This window comes from Oryzias latipes, chromosome 24 (genome assembly GCF_053564925.1).
Source record: "Oryzias latipes strain Hd-rR chromosome 24, Olatipes_Hd-rR_3.1".
Taxonomy (NCBI): Eukaryota; Metazoa; Chordata; class Actinopteri; order Beloniformes; family Adrianichthyidae; genus Oryzias; species Oryzias latipes.
The window spans coordinates 8,075,099-8,095,410 of record NC_136260.1 but is presented as its reverse complement, the minus strand read 5'-3'; the positions used below and the strand labels follow the sequence as shown (position 1 = coordinate 8,095,410).

The window sequence follows — 20,312 nt, the reverse complement described above, 5'->3', positions numbered from 1 at the left end:
CTTTCGCATCCATTAATTAATGTTTGTCATTGTTGCAGATCCTAAATCATCTCAGTATTATATTCTCCAAGAAAGCACAGTAAAAGGAAATAGAACCAGTTCTAAGGAAGGTTTGTTTTTGGTCACAGAATAATAGTTTTGCTACTTTCATAATCAAAGCAACAGATCAATACTAAGGAGGATGAAGTCTGAAATTGTGTTTGGATCAAGCAGAATGGGAAGGTAAAAGAATAAATTGTCAGACAGAAAGCTGTTGAGTAAATTAAAATGTGTGCATTTAAAACAAAAGAAACAGGTTTCCGCTGTGCCCAAAGGCTGTCTTTATTTCTTTTAGCCTTTTGCTTACATTGTATCACAAATGAGTTTTTACATGATTACGCAGGAGTGAAACTTTTTCTATAGTAGCACATATATTTTCTTATTTCTTAATATATATGCCAGATACTTCCAAGTAAATTGAAAATACTAACACACACCGCTCAGGTGTGCAAATAAATACCAGCTTCTTCAGAGGATGCAGGTCTGATCTGGAACCAACAGAGGGAGCTGTGCGCCTGCAGTTCTCCTTCAGCGGTGGTTATGCTCCAAAGGTAGTTTATCATGTGTTGTACTTTGTAACTTATCTCAACGCTGTCATGTATTTATTAGATTTAAATCTTTTGGACAAAAGCCCAGAGAGATTAGAAACAATGGGCCACGAGGGAGTGGGAGATAAGCTTTCTGAGGTATAACTGGGGAGTGAGGAGTGACGGACAGCTAGTCTAAGATCTGCTGTTAAACTTCATCCAAATGGTTATGACTCAGTCAGAGAGAACATGGAAAAAAATAAAACCATTATAAAGTGAATTAAATCTTGCTTAAATTAACTTTCTGGGGCCCAGAGAATAAAGATAATTTCATGTGTTGCAGCTAAAGTTGTCAAACAATTGCTAACATGTCTGAACTTTTTAGGTGAGTTGTGTTACATTCTGCAACAAAGGTAGTTATGATGAGATTTGCAGGATGAGTTAAAGCAATTAATCGCGAGACAATAATCCAAAGGCAAAGTAATATTGTTAGGATCTTGTGCAAAAGTCCAGAAATTTAAGCTTTTCTTTTTCAACTTTACACCACCACTCAACTCACGAGTCTCTTTTGGCTTTCTAACTTCATTGCAAGGCATGCATTTGTTCCAGAGAAAAGCTTTAGAAGCACCACAAACAACAACTCTTATGTACATTTATTGTTTTGTGGTGTCACTGCATTTTGTACAGAGACGATGGTGTATGATTATGAAGGGACCCTTTCATCGGACTTGCTGCTGCGTTTGAGTCCATGGAAATGTCTACTGCCGCACATCACAATGAAGGAAAGAGTGTTGTGCGTCATTGTGTCACTTCTCAGACATCGGCTCAGATTGTGCACAGAACGTGTGCAGAAGATCTCCCACATCTGGTCATGATCATCACACCGGTTAGATCAAAGGTTCATCTGAAAGCTGTACATAGGTAGTATTTTATTTTAAGATTTTCTGGTCTGTAGGTCCTCTAAGCCAGGATGAGGTTGTTCCATTGTTCTGCTTTGGAGCTGGAGGACCCGCTGTGCCCCCCAGGGGACATCTTGTGAGGGATAGCACCTCCCTGAGCTGCCATGTAGGCTGGTAGAGCAGAAATCTGTACAAAAACAGAAGAGGAGGAGGAATTTTTTTCACCAGAAAATATCTATGTCCCGTTTCCATGACGACCCTCTGTAGTTTCCCTGCATGCTGAGGCAGCAGCTCACCTGTGCGTGTGTGTTGTGGTGTGCATACGCGTTGTGGTTCTCCGGCTCTGTTTTTATCTGCCGAGGTTCCTCTGTGGTGGAGGAGGAGGAGGAGCGGGGAGTGCTGCTCGTTGTAACTGGAGTCCCATCACTGCCCGGAGTTCCTAAAAGCACAAAGAGAATCTAACATGAGTCCATGCCTACACACGAGTGAATGAAAAGAAACACTTTTTTATTGCTTGTTTCATGAAGCTACTTCTTCATCTAACATAGAAAGCCTGTTTTCAGAATGGTGATGGTTTGTTTGAGGTATACCACTTTGGGTCTTGTTGAGGTTCTTAGGTTTGCGTTTACGAGTCTGGATCCCGTCTTTCTTCATCGCGAGAGGTCGAGGGACCTGACACACACAAAAAACAAGAAACAAGGAGTGATTTTTGTTTCTGCCATTGGTGAAGGTAGAAGACTTTATAGGACAATAAAGGAAACACTTAACTAAATTAAATACTAAATGAAATACTTATTCATATATGTAAAGGAGCATTTTCAGACATTTTACTGTATTTTTAATTAATTTTACACAAATTATTGTCAATAGTTTGTTCAAATTAACTAACCTATTTAAAAAATGAAATAAAATACAAAAAGAGATTAAACAGAATACAGTACTTGTAAATTTTTATGTTGACTAAAAACTGTTCAAAATGTCTCACCAAACAATCACCCAATAACAAAATGTCTTTTAATTTGTTGTCTATGTGATTTTATTTTTTATTGTAATTTAGACCAAAAAAAGGGTTTAGCAACATTGTTAGAACTTGTTTAGAGTTGATCAGGAGAAACTTAACAACATTAGGATATGACTGAACTAACTACATCTGGCTGATGCTCAAAGCTAAATCAGCAAATAATAAAAGGTACAGATGTAGGCTAATTCAATATATACAATATTATATTATATTATATTATATTATATTATATTATATTATATTATATTATATTATATTATATTATATTATATTATATTATATTATATTATATTATATTGTATAGTATTGTATTGTATTGTATTGTATTATATTATATTATATTGTATTATATTTCAAGTACAGTTCATAACTATATTTAAGGTGTTACTTAATACAAATCATACTTTAGTAAAATGTTTGAGTCTAGATTCAAATGTAGTGTGTCCATTTGACTGGAAATCTTAAAAACATTATAGCTGACGGAGTAAAAGTCCAACTTTTTTGAGGCATTCATTATCAATAGCGAAATTATTAGACACACTATAATTCTTTTTTATTGGGTCTATTAGTATATCCAGTATCAGATATATATTTGTTTTATCTTGCGTGATTTATTTTTAGAGACTAAGAGCACATCTTTCTGCCTCTCACCCCGTGAAGTTTCATGTAGAGGCCGCAGGCATTGCAGACAGGCTCCCCTTCTGCGTTTCGCCTCCACAGGGTGGTGGTTGTGGTGTGACAGTTGGTGCAGGACAGACCCACCCTCCTCGAAGCTGACTGCCGGATCAAACACAAAGAATAGTTTTTTTGTTTTTGTTTTTTTTTACATGAAAGATCCCATTCTAATGAGCAGATTATACCACTGATTCCCTCACCAGCCGCCTCTGGGGTTTGATGAGAGGCCTGTTGATGCCGTTCATCTTGTGGTACAGTCCACAAGCATTACACAGGTAGTGGCCAGTACCATCCCGCCTCCAGAGAGGAGTTGACATCGCGCCGCAGTTCACGCATTCTCGCCCCTCAGCGAAGTCATCAAACAAATCTGACAGGAGATGACAGAGATAGTACCGTTACTTTAAATCCTAAATTTGATCACAGGTGTACATTCTGTCAACTTGAACAATCTTCAAGAAAACTTGTCATTCCAGGGATTTGCCTCCAACCAGCAGAGGAGGCGACTGCAGCCCCTGAGAGCCCAGCAGCAGCCTGGAATCCCCGCTTATCTCTCAGCTCCCCTCAGATTAAAGTCTGCTGGAAATAGAGATGGCATGGAGCTCCACCAAACTCAGATATCTGTCACAGCTTTTTCTTTTTCAGACATATTGTCTGATAAATAATCGTCTTCTCATCTGCCACATGACTGAGGATCTGCTAAAGCCACTCATATCCAGGAAAGCACACGTCAGTCCCCCAGTGCGATGTGACCGCTTGTTTTCCTCACGGTCCTCGTGTGTGACCAGAGGGCCTCAATGAACCAAAGAAATAATCATGGCTGTAATAAAACATTTACATACCAGGGTCACAGAAAAAAAAACTGAGATTGGTGGTAGATTCCTCATTTCAGTTCCATGCTTTAATCCCACAATGTTAAGCAATGTAAATGTGTTTATTATGATGCTCTTTTTAAAGTTAAATATGACATGTTGAAGGTCATTTTTCTTTAATATTTTTCAGAGCTATGATTTTAATCATCTATTTTATTTCCAAAACGCAGATTTTTGTTTCCTAAAAAAACACTTATTTATTATTACAGATTTGTTAACTTAATACTAAAATGTTCATTGAGAAAACTAGTAAAAACTACAACAATTTCATTTTTTTTAAACATTGAAACTCCTTACTTAAGCTCTATTTTTTGTTTATTATTATTGTTGTTTTTAGGAAGGAAAACTGAAAAAAATGAAAATGTCAGATTTTTTTCAAATTAAATGTTTGACTTTATTCTTAAAACTTAATTCTCAGTGACTTATAATTTTCTTGAGATGTTGACATTTTGGGGGGAATTTCCTCCTTTATGTTAAAGGAGGAGAAAATAAATTAAAAAGTAAATATTTCTTATTTGATAGAAAATAAAAAGACCTTTTAGCTGCCTAAGTATTTTCAGATTTTTTTACAGAACATTTGACACGTTAGTGTTTGACACTGACTTTTCTCAATCAAAAGTCAAATATTCCATATAATTCTCTCAAATTGTAGATGTTTTACATTTCAATATTAAAATTTTGAGTGAAAAAAACACAACTCTGTGATAAAAATCCGAATTGTTTTTAATAAAAAAATCATCTGAATCTGAGAAATTAGACTTTTTTTAAACATGTTTTTTTTCCAAAATCTTAAGTTGATCTTAAATTTAGAAGAAAAAAAAGTTCTGAGATAAAAAATGATTTCAGTTTAAAATGTTTATTCCAACCCCAAATAGACTGAACATAAAAGTCACCACTGGACCCAGATTTTGCCTTTTCTTAGCCGGCTCTCATCTTCATACATTTTGAGCTTTCAGTGCAAACTTTGCTGTGTATGAACACTCCACTATAGGTGGACAAGGCTATCCGCAAAAGGCGAGAGCATTTGTGAGCGTCTCCCAAGGTTGAGAGCCAACCTTGAGCCGTGCAGCAGTTGTAGCCAACACAATGCAGCAAACAAGACACCACAGAGGAGAAGCTGCAGCGCCCAGCTCTATCTAAATGGAGGGTTGTGTTTTTTCCACATGTGTCAGTGTGGGGTTTTATCAGAGCGAAGCTGCAAAACATCCATGCAGAGAAGGGCAAATGTCAAATGAAAGTAAAAGACTGACAGACAAGAGAACTGCTGTCATCATCCAGCATTTCAATTCTTTCAGGAATGTGAAAATCCAGTAAATTATAATGTGTTACTTACACCATTGTATCTGTATCCATTTCTCAAAACAATGTGTTCAGTTTTTAGTTTTAGATATTTTATTTTACAATCATCACATGACTTTTTTTATTCTAAGTATTTTCTAATAATCAACTCAGTGAGGGTTCTAGTATAAAGCATTTCAGTAAATTAAATGATCCTCTAAGCCTTTTTTTATTTTTTGATTTAACGACTACTCCTGGTTTCAAATGAAATTATTATTAAATAATCGAAAAAAGTTACTGTTTTTCATCCTTTTTTTTCTTTTTATTTATATTGCCTTGTTTGTTAAAAGTAAATTGACAATTGTGGCACTTTACACTTCATTCAATACTAAATCTTGTTTTAATCCATCTATTTTAAAAATCTTTTTAAATAATTCATGTAATTAAATTTGCTTTTATTTCAAGATGTCATGGATTTGATGCAAATTTTAATAGGAAACCATTTCTTAAATAAAACAAAAAATATTTAAAGCGATTTTTAGCTTTTAAGTCTTTATTGCTGCTACATTAGAAATGAAATAAAACGTTTTTAGTTAAAACATGTCATTTTGTTGAGCCATTTTAATATCCTATCTGAAATAATTTCCAAGAAATCAATAAAACCCATTCTTAAAAATAACGTTTTTAAAGAATAATCTTGTTAATCATTGCAGATTAAAAAGATACTCCTATTTAATTGGAAAACCCACTGGTAGACATTTCACTTCTTATCGTCGGTCGCTGCAGGTTTCCTCTGCAGTGAACGCCTCTTCATCTTCCTCTTCATCAAGCTTTGATTGAATTTGTAGGGATTGCCCAACAGTGGCGGAAACCTCCCGTAAACAATAGAGGTGTAGGAATTTTTTTAAAGAGATGAGTGACTGTAATGACATGAAGAGGCCAGACTGGATCGATGCTGTTATCTGCCGCACAGTTGATCTTTTCTCGTTCAATTCTGAAGGGGGGGGGGGGGGGGGGGGGGTCCTTCAAATAATCACTGCTCACCTGCTTAATAACTGACAGCAGTTCAGAAGAGGCGATCTAATCAGCTGTGAGCTCATTTGAATTATAACTAAGAATGAGGGAGAAACGGATTAAAGGTCACAAAAGGAAACCGATTCATCCCGCAGCAACAGAAAACAGGTCAAACAAACACAAAGACGGGACCTGCAGCCAATGGAAAACTGACAGCCGATGGAAAACAGCTCGTTGTGAAATCACTGTACGGTTCAGAGTACGCAGCAGTCTCCTGCAGGGAACGAGCCCCACCAAACACAGATGTGATAAAAAAATAAACTCTAGAAGCATCTCATCCGAGACTGGAATAATCCGATCTGTCACCAAAAACAGTTAATTGAGCTTTAATATAAGATACTTCCATATTTAAACCGATACATTTAAATCATTTTTCATGATTGATCAAAAACATTGAGTTAAAAGCTGTAAAATGCACATTAAATGCACATTGATGAAATATAGTATTTGTATTTATTTATAGGCTACATATAGAATTCCTGTCTGTTAGATCAAAATCAAACAGAATTTAATTATATTTCAGGCTCTTTGATTAATTTTGAAAGTTCCCAAGTGTGTTTCTCTGAGGCAGAATAATTTCATTTTCCTTCCAGCTCTAAAACTGAGCCTTTACTGATTCTATCAAACCGTTCTCTTTAGCTTTAAACCAACCTTCACGTACTAAAATATCAACTTTTCTACGTTTATATTTTTGACGCACAATTGCTTTATTGTCATAAAATGGAACGCTCCACTCACCTATGTTTGGGTGCCGCGTTGCGCTCGGAGACGCGCCGGCTTGAAGGCCGTGCAGGACCGGACTGTCGAAGGGGGACGCCGGCCACGTGCCGCCCACATTTGGGCTCATGTAGGCCGGGTAGGGGCTGTGGTAGGAGCCGCTGAGGCTGCGGGCGCTGTAGTGCTCCCTGCCGTTTGCAGAGATGTTCAGAGGACTGGAGTAGGACACTGCTGTCTCGCGGGCCGTCGCCATCCCGGAGGACAGCGGCGGGCTGGTGGAGAAGGTGAAGCGAGGCGAAACGGGGGTGTGGTTGTAAGAAGGCACCGAGTCTGCGCCTGGCTGTGCCCAGGCTGAGTGGCTTGACACCGGACTGCCCTGCTGCGACGCTCCGGGCGTCTGCAGGTACGGCAGCGCCGAGATCATGGGGGTAACGACCCGTGTCGTGGGCACGTAAACCGGAGAGGTGCCTGCCGTGGCGTTGTGGAGGAATCCGGTTTCGTAGGAGGGGGGTCCATGGTTGGTGGTCATAATGCCTTGGTACATATCCTCACCGCGTAGCTGCGCATCCGCGTGGATGAAGAGATAAAGAGCGGATGCAGGTAAAATCACTGCATGCTGGTCCGGGAGCGCCTCTAGACGCGCTTCACATCTGATCTGCCGATCTGCTGCCGGGTCAAATAAAGCCACATTCAGGAAAGTTTTTGAGAAAAACTACGAATCCACGAGAGACTGTGCGCGAGAGAGGAGGAGGAGTGAGAGACTGTTGGCTCTAATCAAGATCCAGCTGTTATCTTCCCCCCCCCCACCCCTCCACCCCCCCTTCACACACACACACACACACACACACACATTTTTGTTGTACTTTAAATGCTATATTTTAAAATAAATAATTTCAATTTCATTTTAATGTTATTGTTTGTTCAGTTTATTTCTTTTTAATTAATGTATTTTCTATCCCCACCGTTGCCCTTTTACGCACGGACGCATGCGTTAAGGCCCGTGCGTAAAACCCTTTTCCTCATCTACTTTTCAGAGTTTGTTCCTTTGTCCTGTATGAATTAAGCGCATTTTGGAGAGGAACGTATTTGTCCTGTTCCTCACGCATTAAAACCTTTATTGAAACTTCAAATGAGTTTTCTGTTTAGGCCCCGCAGAGGCCGCGCTCAATAGATTCAACATCAGCCGCTGATTAAATGCAATGTCTGCTTTTTAAAACTAATCTATAAAAGGCTTTGGTTTGAGTGGACCAAAAAGAAAAAAACATTTTCTGTCTTAATATTCAAACTGGAATTTAAATGTAAAAAAATAGTCTTTTACCAAAATGATGACTTTGCGCGCTATTATTTAGGATATTTCATAGTTTTAAATGTTTTATTACCGTCGACTCATCTTTCAGAGTTTGAAATTGTCGTGCAGTTTTGGAGCAGGCAGAACAAAATATTAGTTTTTTCCTCTCCCGGTGACAAATGGTTGGAAGTGTGGCGGCGGCTGTCGCTGCGTGGACAGATTTATACCTGTCATCGACACCAAAAATGTAAACACGCGAGGCCTTTTCATTGTGCGACCACTTCCCACTGACAGCCCCGCGTGAGTTATGAAGCTCTCACTCCGGCCAATGAAGAGACGTTTTAGTTAATAATGTCACTCGTGAAGGGGGAAGAAATTACACAGAGAGGAAAAAAAAATCAGAAAAATCGAAACATTGCTTCACGCGCGCGCTTACGTTTGTATGACGGCACAGAAATCTGCTTTTAGTGTCAGGAGGATTGACTAAAGACTGAAAACTCATAAAAAAAATAAACGAAATTTCTAATAATTTATTATAAATAAGAGCTATTGTTTTTATTTCGATTGTGTACATTACATATTTTGCTTAAAACATGAGAAAAGAGACAGACCTGAAAAATCCCCTTTAGCCTAAATTGATTTTCAAAGCAGTTACTCTTGTGAGGCATTCAGACTGATTCAAACCTTCAAGAAGTAAAAATTGACATTTCAGGATTTTTAAACTATTCATTTTTTTTACTGTTTCTTTAGTATAACTCTTCATGTCGTCACAATATTTTTATTTTAGTCAAGAAAATTGAGTTAATTTTATCAAAATACAGATGAGGTTAAGATAAATATTTTCACCATATAACCAAAGTTAAGGAAATGGGCAAAACTTGATCAAATGATTACAAAATTAATTGATTACTTATAATATGATACATTTTTATTCTATCGATCTATCTATCTATCTATCTATCTATCTATCTATCTATCTATCTATCTATCTATCTATCTATCTATCTATCTATCTATCTATCTATCTATCTATCTATCTATCTATCTATCTATCTATCTATCTATCTATCTATCTATCTATCTTTATTCATTCTTCTCTCATCTGTAGCAGGGTATTCAAACCTGTTTGCCTCGAAAAACAGGGAACTATGTGCATCAGCAGCCAGATAATGACCATCGGTCGTTGGTTAATAATATCAAGGTGTGTCCATGTTGGTCTGCTGGTCAGGTGTGATTCATGTTTATGGCTCCAGTCCAGTTAATGTACACTGGTGAACATTCAGTTCCCGAGGAAGAAAACGATGCAGTGGAAGACTGTAGAGCAGAGTCCATGTCTGCGAACGCCAAAGGGTTTTGTGCCAGGCTGCAGCACTGACAGTGACAGAGGCCAGAGCCCATGCAAACGGTGTGTTTGCAATGATGTGTGGATGAGGAGGTGTTGCTGAGGGAGCAGATAGATGCTGGCATGTGCTCCTGCAGAGGACTGTGGGCTCCGGCACACAGGAAAACTGTCCCCGTCTTGGCTGGAGCAGCAATCATTCGGGGTCGGTGACTTAGCATGGCCCCTTTTCCTCACACACAGACACATAAACACAAGCCTACACACACTTGCAGATGCTTGTAGACTCCTGGCTCCAGGAAGAGGACTTCAAATGAAGAAGCAGGAAAAGCTGTTGGTTGAAGGAACCATGTGAGCTCAGTTCAATGCACACACACACTCACACACCGCCGTCACTCAGATGTTCTTGAGAGTATTCGTCACTAGTTTTGTTCCTGTGCAAAGTAAGCAGAAAAGCTAAGTTTGCCAGAAAAGGCCTTCCATCCTGTGAGTGTCTGTTCCTGCTGATGTCACCTGTTTGTTTTCTTTTATCTGATCAGACTCATGTTCACTCATGTGATGATGATAACAGAGGAACAGTGGAAATCAATACCAGCTCAAATGGGTTCATAAAGACTTCAGATCTCTCTTGATGACTTCCAAATAGCTGCACTTACCCCTAAATAGACCCAGATTCAGGCTGGGATGAAAGGCTTTGCTTTAATTTACTCATTTTAGGAAAAACTGTCAAGTTTGTGAATCAATGTTGCCTTTAGATGTTAATTCTAGAACAAACACAACAAAAAACAACACAAAACATGAAACTGGAGAGTGTTTTTTGTCAAAAGAAAAATGTAAAAGTTTGAATTATTTTTTTTACAAAATTTAAAATGCTAAATTATTAAATTAAATTATTAAAATTGTATTCATATGTTAAAAGTGTAATTTGTATAGTTATACAGCATGAAGTAATTAATTAATTTCCTTTTGACTTAATTTAATTATTTATTTATTTGTGTATATGATCAAATACATTTGTGTTCACATTTTCTTTTTACGTAACTCATTAGGTATTTATTTGAATTAGTCATCAATTTCCTTCTTTTCAAACCTGTTTAGATTGAGTTAGTGCATGTTAGCTGGACTATTTTAATCTAGTGAAATGTGAAAAGGTTTTATAAAATGACAACTGAATAAACCAACATTTAAATGGACAGCATCATTGGAAAACCAACATAAAGGGTCCCCTTTGACTGATTTTGCATTGTGTGAATTCTGGAACTCTGAACAAGATGTTTTCTGCAACCTACGATCACAGTTTAGTTCTGCTCAACTAGCTGCCTTTCAAGAAATATTTAACAGTTAAACATTTAAAATGCTACTCCACTTTCTTGCTTGTTTTTTTAGTTCATTTTACACATATTCAAAATTATTTATTTCAGGTTATAAAATAAAATTTTCTGCAATTTAGCTACATTGTATTTATTTTTATTTTTTTACAGAATCGTGCTTTTTTACAGAATTGTGTTTGAGGATTTGAATTGTTATTCCAGATTATCTTGTGGATTAAGTGTGTTTGTGCAGGTAAGGTCAGAGGGTCACGAGTTTTCTCTATAAGTCACCTGGACATCAGAAACACAATCATGTCTCTCTCCCACACACACTATTGACCAGGAGAGTGTTTTTGAATAAATTATTAACCCCCCAGCTGCAGGTTCTCCTGCTGGACAGCCTCTAGTGCTGATGTGGACTTCAGGTAAACACAAACACTCAAATAAAGTCCAGAGGAGTTCAGGCATCAATGCCCCTTCATGATTTGGGAATTATTTTTTGTGTTTCTTGAATACTGAAAGGTGAATGTTTACAATTGGCCTACTAAGAGTTACCATTATGGAAATGATGGTTCTTTTGGTGACTGATCGCGTTGGACAACCAGCAAAAAAAACTCTCAGTTCTGAAAGTGTGCGAGCATTACGGGTGTATTTTTAGCAGCCTGTACCGAGGGATACTCGGACCTCACCCTGCGATAAGCTGTGGCCAAAGTCCACTGACTAGTAATGGTCTAAACAGCAAACACACACACTCATGCTGCTTAATATGCACATAGATGGGCTATGGGTGCTGTGTGATGCAGCAGGTGAAGCGACCGCTGGTTGTTTGTATATGAGGGGCAAACTGGGGGTAAGATCCAGGTTAGGCAAAGGTGAGGTGACGTCATCAAAACAATGGAAGCCGATGGGTTCAGTCGAAGTTCACATGAAGGTGGCTGAGGAGATATCAGGGGTGTTAGGATGGGGAAATAAGATTTGTGGAGTTTCTCGGAGGTCACACCATTCCAAAATAACTGCAAATTTCTGTTCAAGTGGCTGCAAACAAAGTTCTACATTTGACAAATGAAGATGACAGAAAGTGTCGGAAAGGATGAGAAGGAAGCTGCCACCAGAAAGAAGGAGCAGAGGAAAACAAAAGAGGCTCCTCTCTGCTCTCTTATCTGTGTGATGGTCTTATCCAGCGGCAGGCTCTGCTGGACTAACCCCATTCCTCCCTCCCTGCAGGCCCATCTCCTTCCACCTCACCCCTCCTCCCACACACACACACACACACACACACATACACACACACACCCTGCCCTCTCAAACATGTTCAGCTCGCCGAGGAGCCCCGTTATCAGGCTTACGTCAGGGGGCCTGCTGGTGCCGGGGGGCCGGAGACGGAGGTTGATAGCGTGGTAGAGACAGCCTCCGCACAGGCTGTGGGAACCGCGGGCCCAGCCCAGCTCGACCCGGTGGCCCCGCACGTCCACCGCCAGAACACAAAGATATGCAGCCAATTTACAAAAACAAATTTTCTTTCTTCATGAACAGCCCACAGGGATCTTCTTTCTGATGTTCTGGTCTACACAAACAAGACGTCCCAAGTCCTTGAAGTAGCAAAATTTCATGTCCAGGGGTTCCTTCAATGCTTCACATCTGTGCCCAAAAACCATAAGTAATATTTAAGTCCCCCTTCAATGTACGTGTGGCATTTTTATTGTGAAAGAGAACAAATGTAATAAAAAATTACTTCATTTTTGCTTTTCTGAGTATTTCTCCTTTTTAAATTGCTGTCAATAAAACCGTCGCAAAGACACTCAGTTTGAATTTATGAGCAGTTGTGATGTCACAACGGTCCAAGACAGAAAGTGCAAGCTCCCTGATTTGCCCTGCCCAGCGTGCACAATCTGAGGTGCGGGAGAAGAGAAGATGGCACATTGCTGCGTTGCCCGCATGTATTTTAAGTGCATCCAAGGCTGAATGATGTTGTTGGCAGCGCCTTTTAAAAATTAAACTTAAATTTGAAGTCCCATTAGTTATCACACACCTAGGTGCGTAACATGTGTTCCTTGCATTTGATCCATCCCCTGGAGGAGTGTTGAGCTGAAACTTTTGGGAATAGAGACTGTCAGTCGGTGTTGTTTGTGCCCCCCTTGTGTCAAGCTCTTCACTCATGCAAGATACAGCTATCATCATCAGAAAGGGCGGATTAAGGGTGGGGCTACTCAATTCAGCACCATCGTGCATGCTTATGTTTTATGATTATGTCTTCAACAGACTGGGTACCTGTTCATGTGTGTTCATGTGTCCTGCCTGGATGGATGGATGGATGGATGGATGGATGGATGGATGGATGGATGGATGGATCGATGGATGGATATGTTTTGTTGACTGATTCATTAAGTTTTATGCCAAATCTGACATTTTCAACCAGTTATTTAATTTTCAGTACCATTTTTTTTACTCACATGCTACGCCTATGGCTGTATTTGCTTTGGATTTCTTTTTGTTCTGTTTTGTGTGTTGTATTTTTGAATCAGAGTGGGACTTCTGTGTTTTGTGGATCTTTGTGTTTATTTTTTTCTGATTATTTTCAGGTGTGGTGCATGAAGGCGTGGCTCCCATTGGACCCAAACGTCACCTGAGTGGCGTTATTTAAAGTACCGCTCCTTCAAAGACACGCATCAACTGGATCAATTATCTCTGAAGTCAACAACAAAATTCTGATGACAAAATTAAAACCCTAAAGTGGCGCAGCCGTATTGACTGGAGATTTACTCCGCCCAACTTCGGCACTTCCAAAAGCGGCTCAAAGTAAAGTAAGAATTGTGGGTTTACACTATTGACTGTATATGAGAATGGATTGAGTAGCTCCTCCCCCCTGGCGTTCCAAACAGGAAATACTCGCTAATGCGATGAAGCCAAAATCCCATAGACTTAGAAATAACAGCTGTTTCTTAGCAATCCTTTTTGCCAGAATAACCATTCTTGCTCTGGTAACTTTTTTTGAACATTCATTCATTTATGCTGTTTTATCCCTTTTGGGGTCACAGAGCTGCCTGAGCTTATCCCGGCCACCTGGGGACACCCTGGACAGTTCAACAGTCTGTCACAGGGCCACAATCACACACCCATTCACACTTACACCTATGGATAATTTAGTGTATGACTATGAAGCATGTTTTTGGACGGTGGGAGGAAGCCGGAGACCCTGGAGAGAACCCACGCATGCACGGGGAGAACATGCAAACTCCACACAGAAAGGTCCCCCATTGATGTTCTGTTTCAGGTCCCCCAGCCAGGACTTGAACCGGGGGCCTTCTAACCACTGCTCCACCGTGCAGCCAACCTTTTTTTGAACATGTTCTTTATAATCCTCAATTTTTTCACGATATTGTTTTTCTGTTGTGCAACTTATTCAAGTTGATTCAAATTGGATTGGATTCAAATTGACCAATCAGATACCTTAATACAAATAGATGGTCTCACGTCAAACGCTTTAAACGTTTCACTGACAGATTTTTTGTTGCCCGCTTTCAAGTGGTAGAGGTGGGGGTCTTCCAACAAGCTCATTCCTGATTGGTGAGTGGCTATAGAAACGTTGACCCAGATAGACTCAAACCAATCACTTTCCATTTCAGTTGAAACTTGCTTCTGCTAGTCATTTGAGGAACTTCAACATTCATGTCAGCTAAGCTTCAACATCAAGAACGAAATGTGGGAGCTTGCACTCAAAAAGAGGGACATTTTTGGCCATCTGCTAATGTCCGCACTACATTACAATGCATTTATCAGTGTTTTTATGCCTTTGAGGTGGAATGAAAAAGGTAAAACATCCCAAAAATCTGCAGGTCAACAGGTGCAAACTGAAATGTGTTTAGGGGAGTGAGAGCAATGTGGCCAAATACAGATGAAGATTCACATCATCAGCTGCAGGTGCAGCCCTCCCAAAACATGCACACACTTACACAAACAGGCATATCCGTGGTCATCTAAACCTTGTTAAGTTCATCTCCACATTATTTTTACACAAAAACCGCGTCATCCTTCCCGGTTTCCTCAGTTTAATTTAGTTTTGGCTCCGTTACAGTGACGGGAGTAAGTGGAGCCATCAATCTGCAGCGAGCTCACACTTTTATTTCCACGTTTCCCCGCATGTCACAGATGTTTTCAGAGATGGATCTGTCGGATGGGGAGTGGAGACACACTTATCAGCTTGTCGTCCTGGTCGAGGCGGGGAATATTTGTAACCGTTACAGTCGGTCAGTCCTGGATTTGTGAGCATGTTTTTGTCTTTCTGTCTCTGACCTCTGGCAGGAGGGGAGGAGAAAGAAACCAGTGACCTTGAAGAAGTGAAGGGAGGGGTGAGATTTTAAATAAAAATCCAAAAGAAGGAGGCCTTTGTTTCCAGAGCCACTCTTCTCTTCCTCTTTGCCTACTGTCATTTACCCTCAGAAAGATTCACACTTACCGGTAGTTTAGGACAAGCTTTGTTCCTACTTAAAGCTAAGTAAAGCTTAGGATAGAAGGAGAAAAAAGTCATAGTAAAATAGTGTTTTTTTTTTGTTTTCAGCATGTAAACGTCTTTGGATACAGGCAGTCCTTAGCTTAACTCCTAGTAAACCTTATTATTTTGGGAGTTATGCAGGATTTGTGAGGAAAAAAAATGATGCAGTTGCACATTGGGAAGCAGTATTAGCCAAAATGAGCTCTGACCTGGATGGAAATAAGAGAATAAAGAGGAAAATTAGTCCTTCATTTATAATGTACCAATGCCTGCACCTCTTTATAGCAGCTGTTTAATAGTGAAACATTCTCAGACTTTTTCATGATTGTTGCCATGTTTTTTTTGGTTTACTTTTTTGTAAAATGTGGAGAGTATATTAGATTAGCTGCAGTTGGTCAAAACAATCTGCCCATTTGGTGCTAATGTTCTCATTCAGTTTATTAATCACAGGCAGATCGTGTGAAAATGTGAATGCCAGATAACAACAACTGCTTTTTTCTGTGTTACAAAGCAGCAACAATGTACACAACAGTTAGCAGCAAACAACAATTTTCACTGTTTCTATAGGCCACTGCATGTAAAAGTTAAGTAAGTAAATATTAGCTGACAGTTTTGTCAGTTTTAAGCTAGCTTCTCTAATATTTGCTGCATTTTTTTCTTTTTTACTTATATGGCAGAATTTACTACACTAAGTGCAAGTGGAATAGATGGCAGGTGGAAATAAAAGGCGATCGGTAAAACACCTCCAGTAAAGGAGTGGTTCTGCAAGTGGTGACCACAGACAACCTCTCCTTCCTGATGTTTTCTGGCTGATGTTTGGTGTCCTTAAATGCTGACAATGTTCTCATTTCAGTGGTACCATGAGACGACCCACACAAGTGACCCAGATAGTGGAACTCATCCAGGACGGCACATCAATGCGAGCTGTGGCAGGAAAGTTTAGTGTGTCTGTCAATGGAGGGACCTCCATAGACTTTTAATTACATTTAATTTCCATTAATAACCTTTGTTGTTTTGTGTTGTCAGCAACTATGTAAAGAATTTCAAAACTTTCTCAAAAGAAAATTTCATTTGTTCAGGTAAAAGATGTGTTTCCATAGTGCCCCTTTTGTTTTTTTGAGCAGTGCACAACCATCCGTCTTCTGGACCCTTTCCGGGTCACAGTATGCAGAAGGCCACCCAATGGCTGTTGGAGGTGGGGTACACACTGAACACTTAAGGGCAATTTAGAGCAACATTGGCCTGTTTTTTGACTGAGGAGGTAACCTGGGAGGCCAGAGCTAGAGGACCCATTCATGCAGGAGGAGAAAATGCAAACTACACTGAAAGGTCCCAGCCTGGACTTGAACCAAGGCCTTCACACGGTTAAGGTAACCACTGTGCCATCCTTTATACAAACACATTTAAAAGAATGCTGATTTAAATGCTAAATATAAAGGTAAACATAAATATTAATTATGAAAACGAAATATTACATCTTAAATTTAAATATTTACTTTGAAGGTTGAATAGAAATGTAAATATTCAAGATAAATGTCAAATTAAGCATTGTTTTCAATATTGTTGATAAATCTAAATCTAGATGTTAAATCTGACATTTAAATCTAAATGTAGTAACTAAATACCACATCAGAATGGTAAATCTAAATCTAAACGTGCTCACACTTTTAAAAAGACAGATTTGGCACATTGTAAGGCTGCAGGGGTTCACAGCGAGAAGTCCCCGGTTCTAATCCCAGATTTCTGTGAGGTGTTTGCATGTTCTCCCTGTGCATGTGTGAGTTTTCTCCGGGCACTTTGGCTTCATCCTACAGTCCAAAACCATGCTTCATAGGTTAGTTGGTTACTCGAGAGCAGGGGTGCCCAAATCTAGGCCATGAGGGCCGGGCCTCCTGCTGGTTTTCCAGAAATCCTGGCTTATCAGGTGTTGATTCCCTGGATCAGGTGTGTTTAGCCAATAAGTAGTGTCAATGGTAGGTTGGTTGCAAAACATGTAGGACACTGGGCCTTGAGGCCTGGATTTGGGCACCCCTGCTCCAGAGTTTCCCTAGGTTTGCATGTGGGAGTGTAATAGTGTGCCCTAGACTGGCGACCCGTCCAGGGTGTACCCTGCTTTCGCCCAACAATCACCAGAACAAGCTCTGGCATCCCCATGACCCCAAAAGGTATAGACAAACGAATGCTGTTGGGAAGAGCTTGTTGTGGACCACAAGCTCCCTGCTCTGCTCCATTCTGATTTATCCACTGGCAGACAAATAGATCCATGTACATCTTTGTTTTCCTCATCAGACATAGCATGTGAATTAAAACTGTACGACTGGCTGGATAGCTCTGATATTGGTCGCCATTTTTTTCGCTCCACTAATGTTAGGTAGGTGTGTGAGGGGCTGTGAGCTAGCAGGAGAGCATGTAAACAAAGGGATGACTGATAGTCCTGCCCATAACTCAGAGGGAAATTTCTTATTTCTTTTTATCAACTCTACTGAAACTATATCCTGGAAAACAACACAGGTTTTTGATTTGGGCATGATCATAATTAAAAGACCACTGGGAACACTTTTAAAATAGGTGAATGAAGTAAGCCTTTAATCTGAACAATTTGAAATGCAAGTCGCCAGGAAGGTAAAGAACTGTACTCTCTCTGAAGTACTCAGATTACTCTATCAGCAGGTGGCTGAGAGTAAGGACAGTGTGTTATCTTTAATTTGAACAAGACAAAAGAGAAGATAGTTTAGTGTTATGGAAAGTATCAAAGAGTTTTTTCTTTCTTGGGGAAAGAAATGGAGGTGATGGAAATCAACAGATGTTCGGTATTTAGTCCAGCCAAATTGAATATGAGCAGCAACCGAGTCAGTGACAAATGGATAAACTTAAGAAAAGAAATCAAAAGAAATCTCTGACTGAAAACATGACGTTATGGGTCATTTTTGTTTATTTCAGTTTAAATGACTGTGGACCGACTCACTCTCTGCCCTCGAGGTGACACGATAAGAGCAGGACTCATTCGCTTTTGTAATTGGTCCAGCACAGTTGCGGTGGGCCGGACTGAGATCTGGCTGCACACCAAGCTTAAGAAAACCAGATGGGTGGAAAATTTGTGCCCACTGACCAACAGAGCAAACAATGATGAGACTTGGTCTCATTACGTTGTCAACTAAATTCTGCCTCCAAACCAGAGATTTTCAGCCTTTTCAGTAGATTCATTCTTTTGTCCGTGTTTCTGGGACTAAAAGCATGCTCAAAAGTCACAAAACCGGCTTCTTCTTTTTTCTCCTTGCCGTGTTCACAAACATGCACGTGTGAACTGCATTGTGTGTCTGCGCACCGTGGCGTCTATAGCTCGAGGAGAATCCATCAAAGCTTATCATTTTAGGTAAACATGACAGAGTGGACAAAATGTCTTGTGCACCGCCAGACCTGCTATCTGACCACAAGCCATATCTGCGATGATGGACTGATGTGGCGCTGGCTTGGCCTGCCCTGAGTAAGAGAGTAGGAGTGCACGTACGAGCACACAGAGACACACACTTGTGAAAGTGCTCTTCAAACTCCACAAACACATAGGTCCCTTTTTCTTTAATACATTCTAGGTGCTTCATTTCTCAAATGATGCATGAAATCAAATGTTTATTGCAGCTCTTTTTCTTGCAAAAAAAAAAGGATTATTACTGTAGAGGACGGCCTCTTTTTATGGCAGACGAGATCAGAGGAGAGTTAAGGAGTGCTGACACAGATTTATTAGCGATGTTAAGTCATGGGTCATGATCTTTACTCGGGGTTTCTTTATGAGCTGGCGTGGCTCAGCACGTTTGTGTCAGAGAACATCACGATCAAAAACGCTTCACAGTCTGGAGCATTTCTTTTCAATTTATCTAAGGTGAGCTTTCTTTCTTGCATGTGTGTGTTCCTCTATTTGTTACAACATGGCAGATAAGGAAGGTAAACATCCATGCCCCCTTTGCTCCCCGACCAAAGCCGCATGATCTGACAACTCTCATGACAGAAGGGTGCACTTTTTTTGGTAATGGTTTTTCCTTGGTCATCCTCTTGGTTGAGGTGTGGCTCCTGCACCGTAGCCGCATCCAAAACTCCAACTTCGATAACCCCCTCCCAGGATCTCTGGTCAAAAGTCACGGCTGCAGTACCTCAGCTGACTCTGCAGACGGACACTTGTGACAGTGGATACAGTGTGGAGCCATTTCCAGCTTTCATCTGGTTCAGTCTCCTGCCAGCATGTGCGAGTCTGAGGATCATTAACCTCTTAGTAACCGAGAAGCTGGACTTTCAGTCAGCCTGGGACCACCGAGAGAGAGCCCAGCATTTCTGTCATATCTAACTGTTACTGCTTCATCTGCAAATATTTCAAGAATTTGAAGATATCTGTGCTGTCAGTAACAGATGCCTCTCACAAAACTGTTTTTAGTCCAAACTTAAGTAGTTAACCTCACAAATTAGAACATTTTACTTCAAACATTGTTTGCAACATTGATTGGCAGCATATGGTCAAAGTTTTGACAATTCAGAAGCAGAAAATAGGAAGATAAACTGAAACGTTCATTGTTTCTTTGCTCTACATTGCTATCAGGACACCAAACATTTTCAGAAAATCTGCCTTTTGGAAGATGCAGTTCTGTTTGACGCAGCCCGGATGTGTACGGCAGCTGCATGGCGACATCATTGTGAAAAACAAAACTGTTTATGTTTGACAAGAGGAAGTGTTTTCATGAACGCAGGAATAAAACTCTAGTTTTATGTTTTAAAGTTTAGGCTTTCAACTTAAAATTTTA

General features: G+C 39.9%; 1 protein-coding gene across 2 annotated transcripts; it reads right to left on the bottom strand.

Annotated features, from left to right (window-relative positions):
- Window positions 1-296: 296 nt before the first annotated feature.
- On the bottom strand, window positions 297-8,788 carry gata4 (GATA binding protein 4). Of its 2 annotated transcripts, none has more exons than XM_023952821.2 (6): window positions 7,121-8,788; window positions 3,347-3,528; window positions 3,138-3,263; window positions 2,056-2,137; window positions 1,762-1,904; window positions 297-1,652 (listed from the first exon to the last, which is right to left on the bottom strand). In XM_023952821.2, the coding sequence occupies exons 1-6, from the start codon at window positions 7,641-7,643 to the stop codon at window positions 1,527-1,529; spliced, it is 1,182 nt and encodes a 393-aa protein (XP_023808589.1). In that variant the 5' UTR covers window positions 7,644-8,788; the 3' UTR covers window positions 297-1,526. The 2 variants fall into 2 exon arrangements, with proteins under 2 accessions (XP_023808589.1, XP_004083805.2); XM_004083757.5 differs by having other exon boundaries at window positions 3,362-3,528.
- Window positions 8,789-20,312: the final 11,524 nt, after the last annotated feature.